Source organism: Rhipicephalus microplus, chromosome 2 (genome assembly GCF_043290135.1).
Source record: "Rhipicephalus microplus isolate Deutch F79 chromosome 2, USDA_Rmic, whole genome shotgun sequence".
NCBI lineage: Eukaryota > Metazoa > Arthropoda > Arachnida > Ixodida > Ixodidae > Rhipicephalus > Rhipicephalus microplus.
Window position 1 is genome coordinate 11882418 of NC_134701.1, and position 25889 is coordinate 11908306.

Sequence of the window (25889 nt, forward strand, 5' to 3'; positions counted from 1 at the left end):
GTGATGTCGACGTAGACAACACAAAGAAAGTAAGAGAGGGAACTCTTCATTTGCCCCACCACGGTGGTCTAGTGGCTAAGGTACTGCTGACCTGCAGGTCGCGGGATCAAATCCCGGCTGTGACGGCTGCATTTCCGATGGAGGCGGCAATGTTGTAGGCCCGTGTACTCAGATTTGGGAGCATGTTAAAGAACCCCAGGTGGTCAAAATTTTGGAGCCATCTACTACGGCGTCTCTCATAATCAAATGGTGGTTTTGGGAAGTTAAACCCCACAAATCAATCAATTAACTCTTCATTTGGCTGAACCTGTGGCCAGGAAACTGAAGGTCAGACTACAGCAACACAAACTGGCACTGATAGGGGCTAATACAGCATAGCCTGTCAATCAAGTGTCAAGCGGCAAAGTGCGTCGGCATTTATACATGTGCCGCCTAATATTCCCGGCTTACCACTTCTCGTCGCGCAAGCCCTGGAATAATCTCGTGTTCGCACCTAGCGGGCAATGTTAACAGAACAATCTCCAATAATCGTGAATCTTCTCAAACAATGAGGCACACTTTGCACTGAGCATTTGTGAGAAGCTTTGTGGGTGAAAACCTAAATGAAGCAAGAATGAAAACAAGAAATGCACGTGGCAATACGAAGGCAGCAAAAACGGTCTTATTGCAGCTCTTTACGACGCCTGCCAAATCTCTACAAATGATCGGACAAAACCATTTCTGCGGCTCCATGACAATGAGCACCGTTGAGGAAGCGGGCAAATGCATGTAGCGCTTTCAGTACACCAAACAGCACACAGAGACGATCTCGGTTCAAGTACGAAGCACGAGGCCCTGCTGGCAGTTTATGAATGCCGTCAACACCGAGAAAGCCGCCACAGAAGCAAGGTTGCCAACGAAGCCAAAGCTAATTCGAAAGCAGCAACAAGGGCGACATCATGGAAGCATCGGCAGTGGGGCCTGACAATGGCGGTCAAAGCCGAGAACCATGTCGCAGAAAAAGTCATAGATGCACAGATAGAGGTCTGCATTATTTATTGCTGATTCCAGTCATATAAGGCAAGGCCAAAAGCACTACAAACCACTTCAACGAAGGCTCAGCAATACTCCCAGTGTTTTTGTATGCTCACAAATTACTGCAGAGTGTCAGGGGTGGAACCCAGCGAGTCATGTTACCAGTAGCTGGCCCCCACTGCTGTCAACATAGTGAATGTTTCCCCCCTTACAGTGTTGCTGACATGACGGTGCATCCTCCATAGTGCATTTAGGAAATTGTGCCAGAGTGCAAAGTGGGCATGTTTAGGTGATTGTGCTGGTTATATCATATGTCCAATCTTTCTAGAAGCCCTTACTTTTGTCCCTCGCCGTTTTGATAGTGTAATTAGGAGTACAAAGTAACCGTGTCTACCCCTCTTAACAGAAGGACATGGTTAGTGCACCCTCACAAATATTCAAAAAACGGCAGGGAGGAGAAGTTGGAAGCTTGCGATGAAAGAATCCATAAACAGGGGTTAGTCAGCTTGATACAACCCCTGTTTACGGAGTTTTTACTCACAGACCGAGCAATTATGCAGCGCGCTTGTGATTGCGAGTGCAATAGTTTTCAAGCCGCAGGTCTTGCAGGGTGCACCTTCTTTTTTTATTTTCTATTCAATTGGTTTTTATGCTATAGCACATCAAGATCAAAGGCATGCGCCGTTCCCCTTCCAATAGACCAAAACACGACTCAATCGTTGCCACCTCATTAGCTGGTATCAGCAGCAAAAATGTTGTTGGGTTTCTTCCCCTCCTTATCAGTCATAACCTCACAATGTGCAATTTCTCTGTGTTTTGAAATTCACCAATAATTCCAAAACAAGCAGACACTGGAAGTGCGTTGTGGTCGGAAACAACCGACAGTGAAAACGTTCAAAAATTGAAAATCGATTAACATTTTTACTAAAGGAATCATATTATCCTATAATTTTCACACACACATTTTGGCATTGATTGCTTCAAATTCGCTAACACTGTGACACTAGAGAGCAAAGCTGCAGCTGATAATCACGTCTTGCCATCTAAGTACTCGGCCCAACAGAAAAGGTGAAGTGAACCACCCTAAACTTCTTATGGGGAGCATAATCAAGATGTCCAATGCAGTCCACAAAAGCACCTTCCTTAAAATGGTCTTTTTTTTCGGTATCATCACATTGAACATGCATGATGGTAGTCTTTTCAGTACGATAAATAATAAAGTGGCCTTGTCGAATGTAGACACAACGCAAAGCTGTGAAGCTTTGGGCACCATTGCCAAGGGCGGGTGAGGATAACTGGAACCACTGATAGTGAGCGCACTCTCTCCACCACACAGACACGAACAAAACACTAGCTGCCCAGTAAAATTGGAAACTACTGCTAGCTGCCAGAAGCATACCGAGATATTACCCGGAATAGTCTCAACCAAAGCCAGTGCGGTGCACATACCTGTGCTCCCGATGTAGGGAATGCCAGCTGCATTGGTAGCGTGCGCACCGTCAGGACATCGAAGCCCAGCTGCAGGTAGAAGTCGTGGTAGTGTTGCAGGTGCGAGTCCTTTGCATTCATCCAGGCCAGCAGCACGGTGAGCGGGTTCTCGCGCAATGCACTGTTACTGCTGCTGCTGCTCACCCCTCGGTGGCCCATCGCTTCGTCAGGACGCGCAGAGGCCGAGGACGTGGTGAGCACGGGACACGCCACACCGGGGCTTCCACCACCGCCGCCCACCAAGGGCGCCCCAGCTGTCGGAGGGGGCTTGTGGGACAGCCGCAACTGCATGTTCTGGTTCAGCGTCTCTGTGCGCACAGCCGTGCTCATGCTCTGCAGTGACAGGCATGGCACCAGCACCTGCACAGACCCACTCTCAGCAAAGGTCGGATTGATTTTTAACTTAGAGATAATGTAGTCGTTAACATTCAAGGAAAGCACCTCGCAGAAGACTAATGAAACTAGAAGCAACACACAGAACCTCATGTGGTACAGACAGCAATCCTATTTAATTGGTCAAGTAAATTTGGAAGGCTGTGAAATGGTTGAAGGACTGCATTAAAACAAGGTGGCAGGGTACAGTTCCTACCTGTCAAGCAAGGCTTATTCACAAAACAAAACATGCTCCCACGAGAGACAGTGAGAGACGAAAGTGCTCATGGAAATCGCAAAAGCAGTGCACTCCCTGCAGAAGCCCCATGTTTCCAAATCGTTAGCAGTTTACTTGCAGACATCATTGCTTTATGCAACCAGTACTTCCTACAGAATGATTCACCACTATCGTTTGCAGATCTTATGAAATGAAATCTGAAAAAACTTACACTGCATTTATTGATTTCCCCTGTAGGCCACCACTTTCAAATATTTATAACATTCTCTACAAAGGGTCGAGACTTGACCATGTTTTAAATATTTACAGTCCTAAAAACATCAACAGGCAAAAAAAAAACATACACAGAGTGCAGTATTCTAGTGACTTTTAAAAAGTGAAGTGAGAAGCAGCTTGAGAGTTAGACCTGCTTGTAACAACACTGGTTTTAGCCGATTGGTTTTTTTGTCGGGTTTCATGTCTCAAAAATACTGGTTTTAGCAATGTACTAATTGTAACAATGAGACGCTGCTGCACCATCAACTTTTGTGTGTTCTCTGTGGTCAAGTAGCCCACTGACAACAATGCCCCCGACCACACTGTAGGTTATAACAATGAAATCTAGTTCCTAGGTGTACTATACTAAACACAGCTGTGGTCTGATTAACCCTTTCCGATCTTTACCCTCACTTCCCTTTCCCATCCCCTGACCCAGTTTGAAATGCACATCACTACGCCAAGTGGTTGCTAGGCAACATACAGCGGGATCGTATTTAGGTGCTAGATGCATTTCATGATTACGCTATACGTAGAGCGGCCTGCCTTCCAAAAAAAGTATCGCAATTTTAATGGCCAATGTGAGCCTGTTCCACTCTTTAACGAAAGGACATTCTCTTAGCAGTGATGAAGACAAAAGCCGGCTGAGCAGATTTAAAGTTTATCATGTCCACACCCATCACACATCACACGCAGTTTGGGGAGCGATTGGTAAAGGTCCGAAAAAATTTTGGAAGTGTATAAGTCGTATTGGTCATCACTATAACAGCATTCCTTCTCTTGAGCCCTTAGGCAACATTATTGTTGATGACAAGCACAAAGTAGAAGTATTTAGTAGTTATTTTTCATCTGTATTTAGTAATTGTCTGGCTTGGGTCCTTGGTGTGAATTTTCATTGTCTAATAAAGAAATGCCGCAAGATGACTGCCTTGGAGGGTGTACGTAAGCTCTGACAAAGCAGCAATGCTTAGTAGTTGTTATAATTCTTTATGCCTGTGCTTTTGCAGTCAGCATTTAAGTGGTGATGCCATTCCTACTGACAGGAAATTAGCAAATGTCAGGCTTCACACAAAAATGGACCTGAAAACCGTATTGAGAACTGTAGGCCTGTGTCCTTGACTAGTATTACACACAAAGTAATCGAAGACATTATATGTAATTGTATTATGTCGTATCACATTAAGCACAATTTATTAAATGCAAAGAAACATATGCAAGGTTCTTCTTGTAGTATGCAGATGACGGAATTCACCCACAATTCGGCCTGAGCAATAAAAAAAAGACAAGTAATTGATTGCATACTTGTAGGTTTCCATAAAGAGTTTGACATCATGACTCATGATCTACTAATTAGCAAGTGTCATGCCAACAAACTGAACAAAAACGTAATTGCATGGATATCGCAATATCTTTCACATAGATAACGGTCTGTGGTTTTCAATGGCATCTCCTCTAAAACCGCAGGAGTGACCACTGGAGTTCTCCCAAGGCTTGGTCTTGGGGCCTCTCTTACTTTTATTGCACATAAATGATATCTCTAGTGGCATAATGTCCTTTTCTTAGATGTTTGCAGATGACTGCGTGGCGTATAGATTTATTGATAGAGAATCTGATTGTGAAGCCCTTGAGAGTAACCTTGCGTGTGAAATGGGAAATGTCGTTAAATGTCTCAAAGTGTTTAAACATCACCTTTACAAGAAAACACATAAATAAGGCATTTGAGTATAAATTATTGTTACGTTACGTAAGGTTAGGGAATGCAAATACTTAGGTGTTATACTTTGGATTGAATATGGAATATGCATGTACAGGAGATGACAAAAAAGGCAGCATGCAAACTAAGTTTCCTACGTCAAAATTTTGGGCGATTGCTTAGTCATTTGAAAGAACTGCTTTATTTCACTCAGTAGGTGTGTATCAGCTCGAACCTCCACTCTTGTCAGTCAGACAACCTACTAGGAAAAATTCAGAGTAGGACTGTTCGATTCGTCTCAGGTATTTCATTTTACGACAGTAGCATCAGTATTACTGAAAGTAAGCACGCTATTCACTGGCAGGACTTGAAAGACAGAATAAAGGCCCCGAGACTCAAGCTTTTTCACAGCATTTACTATTCCCAAACAGGCATAGATAGGAAAAAACATCAAAATGCCTTGATATATTTCATGCAGCAGGAACCATAACCTAAAAGTTCAGAAGCTTCTTTTTAAGGGCGACACATTTTGCTATTAATTCTTTAGTAGAACCACGAGCAAGTGGAATGCTCTTTCGTCAGATATTATTGACACACAATGTAATAAAGGTTTCCACCACGCTTTGTGAAATGAATATTAAATGACTGTTCATTTAAGATGCATATACTCCCCTGCTGTAAGGTCTGCTAATGGCAATATAAGCACCTAATAAATGAAGATAAAATCACTAAATAAAGGGTTTCTTATGAACGGAGCAAGAGACATCAACATATGCAGAGCCCCAGGGAGCCGCAGGCGACATCTCGATATACAGTCCGCTGGCAGCACTGAACTTACAGACCACATGAGGTATGCTAACATCTGCTACAACTAACATTGAGGTTGTAATGAGCACAATCGTATGTGTTTAGTGTTGCAGCATTTGTGCTTGTTTGTACACGTGTTCGTACATTCAGACCTTTTTGGTAACTGAAATATCCTGTGTGTGATCTGTTTTTGTTGATAGACATTTTATGCAAGACATTGCAGTATTAAGAATAATGTAAAACTAAACTCCAAATGTCAGAAAATCAGCATTGGCAAAAAAAAAACCCATAAGCACAGAATTCCCACCAATAAATAAACTCTGAATAATGTCCTCCAAATTACAAGAAAAAAAAATTGGCAGATCCCACGTAAAGTAGGAATCGATGATATGTGAAGCACAAATGAGGAAGGTTGATATGATACTTTAAAATCAGCAGAACGATACGAGGCGGAAGTAAATAATGCCGTACATGACTTACGTGTCATAATTATCATGTTCAGACGTGTAATTCACCTTTGTCATCTATTCACGTGATCTGATATCAAATTTGGTGTATGTGGAGCTCGCGAAACAGCCGCGAGCGCATCATGATGCCATACGTGATTCTCAAACTGCAGAACATTTTGAAAACAATGTTACGAAATATTTTCTAAGTGAGTCTTCGTAAACGGTGATTGCTGTTTTTGGTGTGTGTGCCTGTCATCTTTTGACTATGAATCTATTTGCTGTAACTTGTCTCATGTACGTTGTAGGATGTAATATTGGGAAGTGTATTTTGTAATGTATGTGATGTAGCATGTAAGTCGTAGAACGTAGTATAGTGATGTATTACTTTTGTATCGGCTATTCATTTCTTTTTTATGCATGACATGACGATTATGTCAGTTTTCTACCCCACCCCTGTAACAGCTCAATCGGCCAACAGTACCTGGAAATAAATAAATAAAGTAAATAAATAAAATGAGCATGGTATGTTCTAATGTTCTTATATGACACGCGCGTCATGATTATTATGTTTCCACCAGTCACCTACCTTCGTCGTCTGTTCCCATCCCCTAATACCAAATTTGGTATACGCGAAACGGTGGCGAGTGCATCATGTAGGGGCCAATATACACAAACGTAACGTTTACGTGCGCGCACGCTAAGCCCAGCGACGCTACGCCAGCAAAGTGCGAGCACTTTTTACTCCGACGCCAGGCACAACGGGCGCGAAATGTAGCAAAAGGCAACATGCTGCATTTTGCACCGACGGCGTTACCCAGACAGCACTGCGTCTGCCGCTCTTTGTGACAGAGGGACGCCGGGTGCGCTCTAATGCGCATGCGTCAGGGCAACACAGCGCGGCTTAAGCCTGCGAGTATAAGGCTGTGCCTAACGTGGCATCGCCGGCGTAACGCGACTAAACTAACGCCGAACCGCACGCTCACCAGGTCTCAACAAAATGTATTGGCGTCTTGAGTCTGGCACGTGGCCATGTTCTTACTGGACACACATCTCATGATTATCATGTTTGTACCAGTCACATACCTTCGTCATACATTCACGTGATGTAATATCAAACTGGTTATATGTGAAGCTAGCAAAGCGGCCACGAGCGTGGCATGTAGTCATGTTGTTACATGACACGGATTTTATGATTATCATGTTTGGACGGGTCAATTACTTATGTTGGATGTTCGCATCACGTAATACCGAACTTGGTAGATGTTAAGCTAGCGAATCGGCCACGAGCGCATCATGAGCATAGCATGTATTCATGTTGTTAAATAACACGCATCTCATGATTATATTGTTTGAATCAGTCAAATACTTTCATCATTCATTCAAGTGCCATAATACCAAATTTGGTAGTGAAACCGCGGCGAGCACAACATGAGCGTGGCATGTGGTCATGTTGTTACATGACACGCATCTCATGATTATCATGTTTGCACCAATCACATACCTTCATCATCTATTCAAGTCCCGTAATACCAAATTGGTATACGTGAAGCTAGCGAAACGGCCGCGAGTGCACCATGAGCATGGCATGTAGACATGACTTTCATGACATGCATGTCATGATTTCCATGTTTTTTCAATTTTCAATTCAATTTTCAAAATTTGTTTTATTGTTTTCTTGTACAAGACACAAGAAACAAAAGGATGATGGGGCTAAAGGCATATAGCCTGACAGAGGACCCAACACCCTTGTACACAGTTCGTACATCAAAAAAATAAAAATAAAAAACAGCTTTCGCGGCATCCAGACCTTCATGAACAAAAAAGCAACAGAGTGAAGAATAGCTGACAAAAATATCATGTTACATTGAATCTGACTAATGTTAAGGTCTGTCACTTGTGTTCGTCATGCAGTCATGTCATACCACACCAGTTTTGTAACATGTCATGTGAACGAAACCACCGCAAGGGCAGCAAGGTCATGAAAAGTAAATCATGACATTCATGACATACATGTCATGATTTTCGTGTCACTTATGCTCGTCATGCAGTCATGTTATGCCACACAAATTTTGGAATCGATACCACTATCAAAACAGCCAGGCGAGCTGAAAGTCGTAGGCGGCTAGATAGATACGCTCAAGTTCGCTAAGAAATGCTTCGTATTAAAAAAAAAAATGAAAAAAGCTCTGAAAACATCAAGCCCCAGATATCTGGAAAACATGTCTAGAGTATTATTTGACGGTGTAAGCAAGGCATTTGCCAAAGACAACGTGAAGATGTTATGCTATATATTTCTTTTGAGCTCAGTTGACGCACTAATCGTGCCTCCCCACCATGGGTTTACATAATTGTAGAGCTCACTCAGAAAAACGATATACCTTGGGCTTGAGGCCACCTTTTGAGCTTACCAAAAAATTGCCCATCTGGACTTGCCCAGACTTCAAGATTGATCTAAATCTGCACAGTGCCTTCAGGATGGGCAACATTGCGGGATTTATGCACCACATCTCATTTTACCTCTATGATCGGGCACGCACCATTAACCAAAATTATGATGGCGTGTCATGAGCTCACAATGATGTTTCACAAATATTAGCAATTATTAGTGGCTTGATCTTTTGCAGAGTTTCCACATTTGATGAGGCATCTCAGGCTTCGTCTTAATACAATGTTGCACTTTATAAATCAGCTGAGGTGGCAGAATAATGGTGTGACATACAATAGTGCCTCCGTGCATGGGCATCAGCCAAATTCTGTTTTGGGGCTTGTGATGCAGGTTTATGGTTTAATAAATTGTTGCTCGGAGGGAAAGCCTCGGAGCTTAGAAATTACGAAGCCGTTTAAGGTGTGCAAAGAAAAGTAGAAACTTTAAGCATAATTAACAAAAAAAAAGAGATGAAGTTGCGATGTACAGACACCGAGTCTAAGCAGACAAACTGAAACTTGTCCTAATAGTTGTCCAGCTAGAATGTTTATAAAAATCAACAGTCACCGGTGGCGTTGATGGTGGCGGTGGCTTGATGGGTTGAGGCGGCAGACGTTGGCGATGTCTCAGCAGCTGGAGTCACGCGCTGACCAGAACGGCGACGCTTGGCGGAAGAGAAAGTAGCCCTTGCCTTAGCAAGAACTGCGGCCGTTTGCCGATGCTGGCTCGTGTCGAAGAGATGATCACCCCGCTGAAGGTTCCACCCTCCACGGGTGGTTCGGAATTGGAGTCGAAGCCCGGACAACTGGGACGTGACCTTGAACAGTCCCGGCCGGAACTCTGGAAGGCCGCGTACCTCCGAGTACACCGTGGGCAGCTGGAGCGTCCTGACCTTGCCTGACTTCACGCGGTCGGGTCCGGAACCCGACACCGCAGTCGCGCGACACCCAGAATCTGCGCTCCAGCCAGCCCGATCTCGTTCTGCGCCCGACTCGTCTTCCTCTTCTTCCCCCTCGTGCATTGGCTGCAGTGCAACCTTTCGCGCAAACTTCCTCTTCCTTTTGGTGGGCCGCAGTTTCATGCGTGACGTTTCGCGCTAACGTCATCATCATCTTTCCACCGCTCAATTGAGAAGCACCGCTGCCATCACCTCCGAGCACGTTGTACATAACACCAAGGTGCCACCACACTTCACCGACACCACCACTTCACTATAGTACACCACAACGGGCCCCTTTTTGGGAAAGTTTTTCTGCATGAAAAACTGCTACTCAGTTCTTAGATGAAGTCACTTAAAACACACACTCACAGCTCACTACATCATCCAGAGGTCCATATTCACTAACCCCTATATACACACGAAGCAAGAAAAAGTATGAACTTATATAGGTGATAATGAAAATCCCCAATTTAGCCTGTTTAGTACATCACCTTTTCTCATATATACCCCATTAAGTCAAAGAAGAACTACACGTCAAGTCAATGTTACATTGCATGAAACTTCTTCAACTGCTCACATGAAACACCCTTCTGTGGTCCGCAATCAAGATCCAAAAGAAACCACCAGGAAATGGAACTTGACGCTTAAGTTATAGCGTCCCAAACAAGACGTTTAACAGCCCGAACCAATTGACAAGAGTGAGGAATTCGATGCCGGTGGAAGAATTATCGAACGTAAGCTTGACTGAACCTAAAGCTGTGTATCACCAGACGCCCTACCTCTAAATCACAAGCATAGACGCTGGAATGGCTGTATGCCAGTCAGAAACGTTGCCTCCAGGCGCGCCAGTACAACCACGTCTGAATGACTTCATCCTCCCTAGAAACGCCTTGCTTGAGCTCGTAAGCCGACAATCGTTCAGACACCTTTAGAGAAGCTACCTCTTCAACCGAAGATGCCAGAGAGCACCAGTCTGCGTCCTTCCTCGTACAATGACGTGCTGGACCATTACTGCCTTCGGGTTCACTTTCTATCATTTCAGCTTTTTGTCTAGCTTGTTTATCCAAACTTTCAACCCTTCTGCCTGGGTCGTCGTGACTACCCTCATAATCACATAGAGCTGACCTACATTGCAACTCTACTCTCTGTTCTTGAACAAGTGTTTCTGTATTTTGCTCCAGTTTTCTCATGGAAGCATCATCTACAATTTCTCGAGAACTCAAGCCCTCTCTATGTATGGGCGAGTTATATTCATCGTGAAAAGCTGTGTACATAGCGTCTGTTGCTACATCCAGTGGCACAAAACAATAGGCAGAAACTAGGTCGGAGCTTTCATTACAGCATTCACCGGCGTTAGCTCGGAGACCTTTTACTGCTCCTTCAGTAGAGCTCTTCAGAGACAATCCTACCTCTGCATGAAGTGTGCTTGACTTCTCACATATTTTAACACACTTTTTACTTTGAATAAAACGTTCTTGTTCCATGCTCACGAAGCATTCCTCTGCTTCAATAAGCTCCTCGAGTCTCCTAGTTTTTTGGCTACCCACCTCCCTGTCATACTCTTCCCTAGTTTCATTCTCTAGCGAAAGGTCATGACGAGGTACAGGGTCAGCCTGACATAAATTCAAATCGCTCCTGATGTAACTGCTGTCAGAGCACACCTCAGCCACTGGTTCACTCCTCTGTATCCCCAGATACCCCCTTTTTGCCATCGCAAGCTCAAGTCGCCGCTCGAGTTCTAGCGTCTCTAATTCGAGCTTTTCTTTCACCGCCTTTCGCTCTGAAGCTCGTTGCTCACGCTCTCTCTCCATCCGCTCTTCATACCACGCTTTGAGCATCCCTAAAACATCCAAGGATGGCACGCACTACCTTCCGCAACAGAGCGAAATTCGATTGAAGTTTTTTTATCAATTGTTGAATCGTCCCTTTAAGACTAATGGTTCAGCCTTCGCAATTCTAAAGTAAAAAGGAAAAGTACTCCAAAAACATGACCTAACGTTCAAAGAATACTTGTGCATTAACAATGCTTTCAGCTTTTCCCTCGTGTAGTAAGGGAATGGGATATGCTTGATTCAATTACTGCAGCACAGCACAGTTTCCAGAAAGTACTAGAAATCTCACGTTGCTGATGCAAAGTTCTTTATGGTAAACTACTCACATGCAGGTGAAACCATTCACACAATAAGATTTTTTTTTCTTCTGCAATCTTTTGGTTTTTGAGACAATGTATTGCTATGCTTTTATGTTGCATGCGTTATTCCCATTTCCGCGACGTGTGAGGGCTCACTGTATTCTGCAAATTATTAAATAAAGTAGATAAATAATTATGAGGCTCTCAACAGTATAAAAAAAAAATCTGTCAAGAACTTCCACAGAACGCTTGAAAAACATACTTAGGCCATCATCTGGGCCACACAATTTCGTTTTTTATCAATTCAAGAGCACAGACAGTGCCACAGAACGACGTGAAATCAACCTGGTGTACCTTGAAGGGGCACTGACACCATTTTTCAGAAATGTGTTCTTACTGCCACATAAGCCTGTGCACAGAGGTGACTCTGAGCAAGTGTGAGGCTTGCAAATGTTGGCAAGATAATTTATTTTGATATCAAAGTCAACTTTTTCGTGGTGCAGCTACCTACACTGACACTAGCTTGCTGTCAAGCTGCAGCACGAATTCTGGTTACTTCATGCAGCAGTCTGGCTAGCTGTGAAGACGTTACGCACCAAAACTTTTAAATGACCACTTGAGCATCCCTAAAACATCCAAGGAGGCCACATTTGCGTCACCAACAGAGACACGATGCTGGACGGCTGTGGAAGCGTCACAATATTGTGCATGGGTACGCGACGAGAGGCCCATACCTTGTTGCAACACCAGGATACACAAAACTAGCTTTCAAAAATGCTTTTCAATTACTTTTTCAGGGTGCACATTTTCTGGGCTTTTTAGGACTTGGTCTTTCACTTGATGAAAAAAAAAGTGTCAACTAAAAATGTTTGTGTCAGTAGCCCTTTGAAAATAGTACAGTAAAACAAGTTACCCATGTTTCACACCAAGAAAAATGCAGTGGCAGTAGTTGTGAAAATGTTGATAAATTTCTTTCGAGCCTTTTGTACTAGTTGTGCCATCATTCTTACCCTGACCAGTCCCTCATTTTCTCTTTTGGGGCCCCTAAACCACCTAGAAGTTGAAATTCAGCTGTGATGCGACAGTTGCGCTCGAGTTTACAAAGAACACGTAGCAGTGAGAGTTCTTCGAAATGGTGCCGTAATAGTAGAATCACACACTGATCAAAACTCGGTGACACCTCGTTTCGCTACTTCCTTTGCTACCTTCCATTTCTCGGCTAGTCTCTCCCAAAGCCACTTTCCCTCCTCATCGAGTGCCTTCTCAGAACAAATTGACATGCGTCATCTTCAAAACAGTACCCGCTTTTGGTTCCTGTGGCTCCATCAAATCCGTGCTTGTTGGCTTACCGCTGTTGCCATGCCGACCCGTGGTCTAGCAAATTAGGTTGGCAATAGACGCTGTGTTGTGCGGATGCCTTTAAAGAGCCACTCACCAGGTTTGACGATTTTGAGCTGACAAACGCAATGCGCAGACGAGGCATTCATGATCACGTCTGTCAAAATTTACAACGCTACGCGCCGCCAAAATGGGTCAAACTTCAAGATCAAAGCTGCTCCCCCTCCCCTCTGCCGGCGCACGTGTAGAGAATGAGGGCATGATGTGGGCGTAGGAATGGCCCTACGCACAAGGCAATGAATGCAATGACGTTGGTCCTCTACGTAGACGAGTCCGCTCTGACGTTGTCAACAGTATACTACGTGCAATGGCAAAAATTAATTAACACAACATGCGTAGTTTATGTATTTGTTGCTTTAAGAGAATAATAAAACTTAATTTAAATAATGAGATGCAATAAAAAATTGTGCGCATTTTTATTTCATGTTTTCCCATGAAATCCTACGAGATGCGGGCCTAATGTGCCAGTGTTTCGCGTGCGTTCGTGTCCCCGCTTTCATCGCATTGAGCAGACGACCACCGTGGAACGCTCCTACGCGTTCGCGCACTCATTGTGTTCATCTACTCTACCGCGTTTAAGCCAGCGTTTTCAAACAAACCCCAGAAACAGGCAGAAGACCACAAAATAACGCTGGTCAACAAAGCAACGCTGCTCGCGTGCTCGGGGGTTGGACTTGTTTGGGCACATCATGCGCACGTCATCTCATGATGGAATGCTGGAGAGGATGGGGAAAAGATTTGGCTTGCGAAGGTTACGCGGAAGAGCGGCAAGGGTTTCGAGCTCGCCTTCTCCCATCCTCCTTTCGCGCCGCTTCAAGAAACCTTTTTTCTCCGCTCGTGATGCACCGATTCGAAAAATTTTTGAGGCAAAATGTTTCTCATTGGACACCCAACAACTTCCACTGTCTAACTAAAATCCGGTATGGGGCCTGGTGAGTGGCCCTTCAAATGATCGCCAACATTGTATACACATTCGGTGACAAATGCTAGGCCAGAGAACATCCACTTTAGCACTGGCAGCTGCTCGCCAAAAGTTACAAAGAGCCAACAGGCTGACGTCGCACATGCCACTCGGGATGGCTGGAGAAGAGTGCAATGTTATTGGAGCAAGAACGCTCCAGAAAGGGCCTAACAGTACACAAGTGCAAAACTACACGTTGACAATAACATTAACCTTTCATACCACACATAAACAAACATGCATTAACATAGTGCACACAAGCTATTGAGGCATTTGTCTTCAAGCAAAGCTTTCCCACTCTGTCATTGACGCGGATACCGGTCGTTTGAGCATAGTGCGCCGCCTGGCTTGCTCACTGTGTTCGACGTGGGTCGGTCTTTCCTTGATCCGGTCCTCTGCAACAGCAGCAACAGCAGCAACAGCAGCACCCAGCCACCTCGTATTGTCCTGGCAACACCCTGACGTCGTGCCAGCCCCTCGCCGGCTCCTTGCGCAAGTCGCCCAGCAGGAACGTCGATGGACTTCCCTTGTGTCCCGTCGCGAGGACTCAATCCACCACTGTGGACGGCGGCGCAAACAGTGGACCTCGTCTGCTCCATGGGCTAGTCATCCAGCTGGAACATCGGTTGGCCTTGTTGGTTGGTTACCCAGCCTTCAGGATCAGCAGCCGGAACAACCACGCATCACCTCGTACCTGAGCCAGTCACCCAGCTGGACTCCTGCTTTGCCACAAATGCTAGTTGGGCTCCAACAGGACCATTGAGCACCGTTGAAGGCATGGGTCTCTCACTCTCGAGGTTGCGCTTCACAACCTACTGGTGTTGTCTTCCTGACTACCACATATGCACACTCAGAACGCACTGTGCCACCGCACGACGATTTCGCTTTTGTGCTCTACACATTATCATTAGGAGAAAGGATGGTTTCTTAGAACTTGTGGTGTGGCTGGTAGCATTGCCACATGTGGCGTAGGTGAACGTGACGAAAACAATGTTCACCAGATATTTCAGGGAAAAAAATGTCTGAGGTCATTTGAAGGCCCTTGAACCCTTCACTGCCATATGTCTTGAATTCGCGACATACAGAAAAACTTTGAGCAAGCAAGTCACGAAATGTGCGCCACCTTTATTGCCGGCTGCCAGGTACTCACGGGTCATGTAGCTTTCAGCATAAAAATTTAGCGCAGTCTCGTCCAAGGTACATTTACTATAACCAATTGTTTTGGAGTTCATGGAGGAGAGTGCGAAGTGCATGCAACAATTTACCTTTTCATTTTTTTTCTCGCCTGGGTAACTCAAGTTCTATCTTCAATAATTTTGTTTATTTCATGTGTGCGCACTAGAGGTGGCACACAACATGTTACGCAGTTGTGAAGAACGTTTTTTGTTGCGAGGTCTTCGTTTTTGTAGCATAAGAAGAATTTGCGACATACGCAAAAGTATGCATTTCAGATAATTTAACTGCGAAATAATTCGAAATTGCTACTTAAAGCTGAAAAATGAAAACCAATTTTCATTTTCGAAGGTTCTAGTTTCTGTAGCTTTTGAAGAATTTGCGACATACACAAAAGTATGCATCAAAGTTGAATTTCAGATACTTGAACTGCAGAATCATTTAAAGGTTGCTACTTGAAGCTGAAAATTGACAACCACTTTTTATTTTGCAAGGTCCTCATTCCTGTATCATATGAAGAATTTGCGACATATGCAAAAATATGGCTTAAAGTTGAATTTCAGATAAATCTACTGCGGAATCATTTAAAGGTTGATTGATATGTGGGGTTCAACGTCCCAAAACCACCCTAAGATTATGAGACGCCATAGTGGAGTGCTCCAGAAATTTTGACCACCTGGGGTTCTTTAACATACACTCAAGTCTGAGCACACGGGCCTACAACATTTCCGCCTCCATCAGAAATGCAGCCGCCGCAGCCTCGGTTCGATCCCGCAACCTGCAGGTCAGCAGCCGAGTACCTTAGCCACTAGACCACCACGGCGGGGCATCATTTAAAGGTTGCTACTTAAAGCTGAAAATGAAAACCAATTTTCATTTTGCAAAGGTCCTAGTTTCTGTAGCCTATTGAGAGCGCGACAAGCGAATGACTCTTCATTCTCTTTAGATATCTTCATCACCTGTACATCTTCATCATCTGTAAATATCATCCCCAGTGTGATTTAGCTCGAGCCTGGCTGAATAAACCGGTTCCTCGCAAGTGGTGGAGGGTGCTTTTCGTTCCGTCATGTCCTCTCGCCCGTTCTCGCTAGAGCTCCGTTCGGGTCGTGGCATACAACCCTCAGCCATGGCGGCCCAAGAAAACCCAGGCCCATCCAACGTCGCCTTCCTACTCCAGCCACCGCCACCCGCTCCGCCCAACAACCTTCATCTGCGTAATCCACCTGTGTTTTCCGGTCTCCGAGGCGATGATGTCGAAGACTGGATCAAGAACTACGACCACGTCAGCGATTTGAACAGGTGGGACAATCCACAGAAGTTGCGCAGCGTCCCATTTTACTTGTCCGATGTTGTCAAAACTTGGTTCTGGAACCACCAGCTGGATCTTCCCGACTGGGACACTTTCGTGTAGCAAATTCGTCAAATATTTGGTGCCCCTGGGACACTTTCGTGTAGCAAATTCGTCAAATATTTGGTGCCCTTACAGTTCGCACTGAGGCAGCAAAAAAGAAGCTCGCTGAACGCATGCAGCTGCCGGGTGAATCTTACACCTCTTATATTGAGGATGTCCTTGCACTATGCAAGCGCGTTAACACCGGCATGTCTCAGAACGACCAAATACGCCACATTATTAAAGGCATTAACACGGTCACATTTAACGCCCTCGCCACGCAAAATCCTGTGACCACCCAGGTCATGATAACCATCTGTCAGCGACTTGACGAGCTTCAGTCTCTTCGCCTCTGCTACGATGACACCGACATTCATTTGCCTGCACCCCTCAACTTGCGTGCGCTTAATCGCGACATCGTTCGTGAAGAGCTTCACAAGCGCTGCTCTTCCTGCGGTGCGGAAGTTACTCTCCTTTCTGAAAAAGATAGCTTGCGAGACCTGCTTAAACAAGAGATCGCGTCCGCATCACATCCGACGTGTTTTAACGGTCCCTGCGTGCGCCATACGCGCACGTACGTCGAAGTTGCCGCGCTCTCTGCCGCACCCACCGTTTCTGTGCCTACACCAGCCGACCATACGCCTGTGGCTTCGTTGTCACCTCCAGTGCGTGTACCACCTTACTACGCACCTCAGCGCCCACCTCGAGCAATCTGTTACTACTGAGGCTATCGAGGACATATCGCTCGGTACTGTCGGCGGCGCCAACAAGACGAGCATTGTGGCTACGCTCCTGAAGAACATCGAAGTTTCCGTCCGACCATGAACTACCTACCTATGACCACCCTACCGATCGTTCTATTACCGTTCACCTTCTCCTACCTACCATACTGACATGCCTGGGAATTCCCGTACGTCTCGCCGCAGGTCGCCATTCAGTGTCCCCTCTGCGGCCCGCCTCCCATTCCACGAACGCCCACGCGGAAAACTCCCAAATACAGTTTTAGGAGGAGAAACTGCATCCACCGGACAGCTAACAATTCCTCCAGAACGGCCATCGAATTTGATACTAGAGTTTGTAGAAGGTGTACGCGTCAAGACTCTTGTAGACATTGGCGCTGCTGTTTCGATTATTCGTGCTGATTTTTGTTCCCACCTTCGAAAAGTCACCACGCCTTATGGCGGCCCACCTCTCCGTGCGGCGACCAAGGCTCTCATTCTTCCACTTGCACAGTGTACCATTTGTGTCTGCATCGACGGCATTTGTCATTATATCGTTTTCGCGGTATTTCGTGAGTGCACCCATGCTCTCATTCTGGCGTGGGATTTTTTGTCTTCTGCGTCCGCTTTCATGTCTTGTCACCAGCGCTTTCTGCATCTAAATGCCACTGACTCTTCTCCGCTTGAATACGATGAACGCATCCGCTTTGTCACCATGTCAGACTATGTACTTCGGCCATACACCGAAGAAATTATAAGTGTTAATTGCAACGACATTGTGAATGGTGATGTGCTAATTCTCCCTTACGGCCAAACCCTACGTAGGGGCATTGCGATCACACCAGGACTTATTCGCTTCTTCGATGGGTCTACCTACCTAACCGTCATAAATCGAACGCCCGAGTGTGTACTGCTCCCCTGTGGCTCAAGAGTATCTTGCGCGGTCGACAGTGAGCCTGTTGCGATTGTTACTCTTCCGAACAACAACCACAAAGATCTCCCAAAGTCACAATCACTGTCAATGACTCTTCCACACCTGCCTCGGCAACCATAAGCACTGACTTAACACCTGATCAAACTGAAGATTTGCTCGCCCTGTTGAATAGACACAGTTCTCTATTTGGCGTGAACTCACCCGCCCTCAGCATGACTGCCACCGCTATTCACAGCATCCAGACTGACGACTCTCGTATATTGTACATTGGCGCCCATATCGCGTCTCTCGGGCAGAATGCAAGATCGTCGAGGAAAACGTCTCAGATATGCTATGACGCAACATCATACGTCCTTTCTCGGGTTCCTGGTCATCCCCAGTTGTTCTCGTTCAAAAGAAAGATGGGACAGTGCGTTTCTGCATCGATTACCGTGCGCTAAACAAAATAACGCGCAAGGATGTATATCCTCTCCCTCTGATTGATGATGTACTGGATTCATTACAGGGCGCAGAGTATTTTTCTAGCCTCGAACTTAGGTCAGGCTACTGGCACATACCAATGTCAGAGTCTGATAAAGAGAAGACTGTCTTTTCAATGACAGATGGGTTGTACGAGCTCAATGTGACGCCTTTTAGACTCTGTAACGCACCCGCCACTTTCGTACGCAAGATAGATGGCGTATTGCATGGTTTGAAATGAAAATCATGTCTGTTCTATCTCTATGACATAGTAGTGTTTTCATCCACGTTCTTGCAGCATCTACAATGTCTTGACGAAGTCCTCACATGCCTTGCAAAATCCGGTCAACAGCTTAACACCAAGAAATGTACCTTTGCTAGCAAGACAATCAAGGTTCTCGGCCACCTTGTCAGCAAAGAAGGAATTCGGTCGGACCCCGAAAAGCTTGCCGCCGTCCTCGATTTTCCTCGTCCACTATGTCAAAAGGACCTACGCAGCTTTCTTGGGTTATCTTCTTACTTCCGGCGCTTCATACGTGGCTTCGCGGAACTTGTGTCTCCGCTCTATCAGCTCCTCGCAAGGAACGTCCCCTTCATTTGGTCCGAAGACTGCGAAAGCGCTTTCACGGCATTAAAGCAAGCCCTCACGTCAGATCCGGTACTGTGCCACCTCGATTCCACCGCACTCACTATCCTTCACACCGACGCAAGTAGTGATTGTCTAGGTGCGGTACTCTTGCAACGTGACAAAAACACACGTGAACGCGTCGTTGCTTACACAAGTCGCGCTCTTACCGCTGTAGAAAAGAACTACACTATCACCGAGCAGGACAGCCTTGCTGTTGTTTGGCAGTGCAAAGATTTCGACCATATCTTCATGGCCGTCATTTTACCGTCGTGACCGACCATAACTCCCTATGCTGGCTTTCATCGCTGAAAAACTTATCGGGTCACTTCAGTCGCTGGGCGCTTCCCTTGCAGGAGTATGATTTCGATGTCGCCTACAGATCTGGGAAGAAGCATCAAGATGCTGATGCTCTATCGTGCTGTCCTTCGCCCAGCGGAAGCCACTCACCATCGATACTCCAAAACGACAGCACCTCTCCAATCGCAGCGCTAAGTTCATCACCTGCCACCATATCCGTACTTGTTTCACAACGTGTCGGCTTATACTGCCGCACCATTGTTGACCGCTTCACCGGCTCTAGTACTCCTCCAAACGCCAGACTCCGTCGAGAACTTAAACAATTTAAGCTTGTCGATGGTGCCTTATACCGCTACGTTGACCACATCAATGGCAACAAGTGGGCACCCATCATCACACGTTCTCTGCAACGTGAAGTTCTGAAGCCTTTCATGATGATCCAACCGCCGCTCATCTAGGCTATCACAAGACTTACGACAAAATACGAAGTCGTTGTTTTTGGCTTGGCCTCTTTTCAGCCGTCGCTAAGTATGTTGCCTCATGTGTCCATTGCCAACGACGAAAACAACGGACAACTGCTCCGGCTGGCTTAATGCAACCTCTTCCTTGTCCCGCCTCTCCTTTTGAAGTCGTTGGAATCGACTTGTATGGCCCTCTTCCTATATCATCCAATGGGAATCGCTGGATTGTCACGGCCATCGACCACCTTACCCGCTACGCAGAAACAGCTTCTATACCATGTGGGACTGCCACTGAGGTCGCCGATTTCTTTCTTCGCCACATCTTTTTGCGTCATGAAGCTCTACGCATTCTCCTGAGTGATCGTGGCAAAGTCTTTCTCTCTTCTATTGTCGAGCAAGCTTTGCATGCCTCGAACACTGTTCACAAGACCACTTCTAGCTACCACCTGCAGACCAACGGATTGACTGACCGGTTTCATCGGACCCTATCGGACATGATTGCCATGTACATTGATCCTAACCACACGAACTAGAATGCAATTCTACGCTTCGTGACATTCGCCTATAATACAGCTGCTCAATGCACTACCGGCTTTTCTCCATTTTTTCTCGTCTATGGTCGCTCGCCGAGTTTCGCTCAGGATGTCTCTTTCCTTTCGGTCCCTGCACCCTCGACGGCTCCTTTCTCTAAAGAATTTTTATCTCGTCTCGCACACTGCGGTCGCCAGGCCCGTGTTAACACCTGCCTCTCTCAAGACACTCGAAAATCTCGCTACAACTCGTCTCGCCGTGTTGGGAGTTTTTTCCCTGGTGACGAAGTTCCTATGGACTCCACTACGCGTCCCCGGCTTATGTGACAAATTCATCAGTCGCTTCATTGGGCTGTACACGGTGGTCGAACAGACATCTCCTGTCAATTACCGCGTTTCTCCTCTTAGTGCTAATCCTGATCATCGTTGCCGAGGAACAGAGATAGTGCACGTATCTCGTTTAAAGCCTTATGCGCGTCGCATTTTATAATACTGTCAAGTGACCAGGCGGCCGCTTTCACCGCGCGGGGGAATTAGTGTGAGCGCGACAAGCGAATGACTCTTCATTCTCTTTAGATATCATCATCACCTGTACATCTTCACCACCTGTAAATATCATCACCAGTGTGATTTAGCTCGAGCCTGGCTGAATGAACCGGTTCCTCACAATATGAAGAATTTGCAACATATGCAAAAGTATGCATTAAGTTGAATTTCAGATAATTTAACTGCAGAATCATTTAAAGGTTGCTATTTAAAGCTGCAAAATTAAAACCAATTTTCATTTTGCAAGGACCTCGTTTCTGTAGCATATTGCCACCTTGAGTGGTGAGCCCGCAAGCCCTAGCGGGCCGAAAATGGAAAAGAGAACAAAGAAGAAGTGTGTGTTAGCGCTTCGTTTGAAGATACACGCTCGTGTCTTTCTGCCCCGCTGTTCCTGTCTTGTCTTCACGGCTCTTGGTGCGTGACAAACTGGTGGATGTGCTAGGTAATCTATGCACCAAACCCCTCCACATAGCAAGAACTCAAGCGTCGTACCAGTGGTCACTCCTGTGCACCGTGCCAGCAGAAGAATTCGAGGGCAGTCCCCTGAGTTTGGACTGCTCGTAAACAACATGGCAGCTCCGACCAGCCCTACTGACACCAACCCAAACGGTATGAACGGCACAACGCCGCTTCATTGCACCTTACACCGCAAACGCCAAATCCCTTTCATGGCACTGCACTTGAGAATGTCGAAGATTGGCTCATTCATTACGAGTTCGTTGCCGTGCACAACCAGTGGGACGACGCAGACAAACTGTGGCACGTCTATTTCAATTTTTTGAATGGCGCTTGTGTATGGTACGAGAACCGGGCAGGTATTCTTACATCGTGGGAGACTTCGAATGCCGACTTCTTGGGACATTTGCCAGCCCTGACCGACGGGAGAGAGCTGAGCGCGATCTGCAGTCCCGCATACAACTGCCGAATGAAGGGGTTGCAATGTATGTCGAGGACATGACGCGTCTTTTCCACCGAGCTGACCCCGGCATGCCAGAAGAAAAGAAGGTACGGTACCTCATGCGCGGGGTGAAAGAACAGCTTTTCGGTGGGCTTGTGCGCAGTCCTCCCAAGACTGTGTCCGAATTCCTCAGAGAAGCCGTCACCATCGAAAGCACTCTTAGGCATTGGGCCACGTCATACGAACGGCACGTCAACGCTTCAACTACGGACTACTTGGGAGCTTTCGGTGGCCAAATGGATTTCTTCCGAGAGCTCATACATTCAGTCATCTGCGAAGAAATCCAGAAGCTGTCAGTGCCCTCGCAGCCCACTATCTCCTCGTTGTCCAGCGTAGTCCGAGATGAAGCCGAGCATGCCTTAAGAGAACCTCCTTTCATGCGGGATTATCAACCACCCAGTGACTTCCCCCGCATGTCGTATGCTTAAGCTTTGGGGCAACCTGTTACACCCGCAATCCCGCATCCCACTGTGGCCCCAGCCATGCTGCAGACGTTCCAAGCGGCGCCATATTACAGCGCACCTCACCTGATTTCGCGGAAATCAGACGTCTGGCGTGTGCCAGATAGACGTCCTCTCTGCTTCCACTGTGGGGAAGCTGGGCATCTGTACCGACACTGTTCTTACGGACAACTTGGACTACGCGGATTTTCGATGAACTCACCGCCACCCAGGTTCGGTCAGCAGCCCCCTGAAATTCAAGAGTATGTGGCTCAGCAGCGCGGAACTTCGTCGTCCTTGTACCAGTCACGCTTCCCCTCACCACGGCGATTTTCTCCCAACCGCCGTACCTATTATAGCGTGGCGCAGGGTCGGCCACCCAGTCCACGCCGGGAAAACTAACCACAGCGACCTTCGGGGGCAAGGCCGCTCATACTGGACAAGCTCAAGGCCTCCTACCGACGCTTCCGCTAACTGACGATACCCCGACGACGACACCAGCTGGTTCCGCAAAGATTTCATTAGACATTCCAGTGCTGCTCGACGGTCGCAAAGTCAGTGCTTTAGTTGACACAGGTGCGGATTTTTCTATAATAAGTGAAAAACAGGCTGCTCTCCTGAAGAAAGTCACGATGCCTTGAAACCTCAGGCCAATTCGTACTGCTGGCGGGCACATCGTCACGCCACTCAGCGTTTGCACAGCACGAATACAGATTCGTGGTTCTACCTTTGTTGTCAGTTTGAGCGTTCTCCGTCAGTGTGCTCGAGACCTGATCATTGGCATGGACTTCCTGAGAGAGCATGGTGCTATCATCGTCATTCGACAATGCCTTGTCATGTTTTCAACAAAAAGCGCCACACCAGAGCATAATCCCAGCCACGATCGAGTATGTCTGCGTGTAATTGATGATGTGATGATACCACCGCGCTCAAGTGTTATGGCTCCGGCCACATTCCAACGAATGATGGATACCGTTCTCGCTGACCTCAAGCGGAAAAGTTGCCTCGTCTATCTAGATGAAGTTGTTGTTTTTCCAAGAACGTTTGACGAGCACCTTCGTTGCATACGGAGTGTTCCTGAAGCTATACGATCCGCTGACCTTACCCTGAAGCCTGAGAAGTGCCATTTCGGCTACAAAGAACTGAAGTTCCTGGGTCACGTTGTGAGCGCTGCAGGCGTTCGGCCCGATCCCGAGAAGACTGCCACTGTGACCGCTTTTCCAGCGCCGACAGACAAGAAAAGTCTTCGACGATTTCTGGGGCTCTGCGCATACTATCGCCACTTTATCGAAAACTTCTCTAAGATTGCGGAGCCACTCATCAGACTTACACGTGACGACACACCATTTCTGTGGACTGATGAACAAGCGACTGCCTTTGCGGAACTGCAACATCGATTGTCTTCCCCTCCTGTGCTCGGTCATTTCGATGAGGACGCTGACACAGAGGTGCGCACTGATGCAAGCAACATTGGTCTCGGAGCTACCTTGGTGCAAACACAAGATGGGACCGAACGTGTGATTGCCTACGCGAGCCGCACTTTATCGCGTGCCGAAACCAACTATTCAACTTCAGAGAAAGAATGTCTCGCGGTAATATGGGCGATTACAAAGTTCAGGCCTTATCTCTATGGGCGCCCATTTAAAGTTGTGGATGATCACCACGCTTTATGTTGGTTAGTTAACCTCCGAGACCCCTCTGGGTGCTTAGCACGATGGAGTCTGCGACTTCAGGAGTTTGATGTCACCATCGTATACAAGTCGGATAGAAAGCATGAAGACGCCGACACGCTATCACGAGCACCTCTGGAATCCAATTATACAGCTGTAGAAGACGACAGTGCCTTCCTGGGGACTCTCAGTGGGGCAGACCTCCTCAGTAAGCAACGAGCGGACCCCGAGTTAAAGCCCATCATCGACCATTTAGAAGGCAGCACCGTGTCTCTTCCTCGACCACTTTCCCGTACGTGGCCGTCATTTTGCTTACGACACGGCATATTACACAAGAAAAACACCGGTGCCGGCAGCAGATCTTATCTTCTAGTCGTTCCTCAAGACCTTCGTGATGATATCCTATTAGCCTGCCACGATGAGCCGACATCCGGCCATCTGGGATACTCATGGACGCTCGACCGGGTACGACAGCTATATTTCTGGCCAAAACTCGTGTCAAACGCAACGTGAAAGAATGCCGCGAATGTTAGCGTCCCAAGTCACCACCTGTAAAGCCTGCAGGCCTCCTACAACACATCGACCCACCGTGTACGCCGTTTGACCAAGTTGGAATGGACCTTCTTGGACCATTTCCTTTGTCTCACTCTGGAAACAAGTGGATCATCGTTGCAACTGATTATTTGACGCTTTACGCTGAAACGAAGCCACTGCCACGCGGTACAGCATCTGAAGTCGCCCAGTTTTACATGCACCACATAGTGCTTCCTCACGGCCCCCCGTCATTCATCATCACTGACCGAGGGACAGTGTTTACGGCAAAACTGTTGGACGACATCTTCAAGCTCAGTTACACGAACCACCGTAAGACAACCGCATACCACCCTCAGAGTAACGGCTTGACAGAAAGGCTAAACAAAACACTGGCTGACATGATTTCTATGTACATGGATGTGGAGCATGAAACGTGAGATGGGATCCTGCCGTACATAACGTTTGCGTATAACACCGCAACCCAGGAAACAACAAGGTTTGCACCGTCCCGCCTCGTTTAGGATCGAGATGTGCAAACCATGCTAGACGCCATGATTCCTTGTGACATCGACCAGCACGAGCTGCTAACTCCTGATGCCAAGGATTACATTCAGCGTGCAGAAGAAGCACGCCAACTAGCTCGCGTGCACATAAGATCGCAACAATGTAAAGACTCCCGAAGGTATAACATCTACCATCGACCAGTTACCTATCAACCTGGCGACCAAGTGTGGGTTTGGACTCCTGTTAGACGGCGAGGTCTCGGCGAGAAACTCCTGAGCATGTATTTCGGACCCTACAAAGTATTACGGCGAGGTCAACTACGAAGTCATTCCAGACGGAGGCTCGGCAACAACCCAGCGCCACTCACCACGAACAGAGATTGTGCATGTCGTCCGCTAAAAACCTTATTTTACGCGGTAATACTCGCCTTATTGTGCCAGGGCAGCAAAAATTTTGTTTTTGTTTTTTTCATTGT

At 46.7% G+C, this 25889-nt stretch overlaps 2 protein-coding genes across 5 annotated transcripts in view; one reads left to right on the forward strand and one right to left on the reverse strand.

Annotated features, from left to right (window-relative positions):
- l(2)k09913 (transmembrane protein 53-like lethal (2) k09913) overlaps positions 1-25889 on the reverse strand; it is a 120780-nt gene that overhangs the window by 78251 nt on the left and 16640 nt on the right. The window contains exon 2 of the mRNA XM_037420322.2: positions 2464-2862. Coding sequence (XP_037276219.1) covers positions 2464-2862 — 399 coding nt within the window. The remainder of the gene's footprint in view (positions 1-2463; positions 2863-25889) is intronic.
- The window catches only part of LOC142795790 (uncharacterized), a 243637-nt gene that overhangs the window by 50376 nt on the left and 167372 nt on the right, over positions 1-25889 (forward strand). The gene's annotated exons all lie outside the window — the stretch shown is intronic.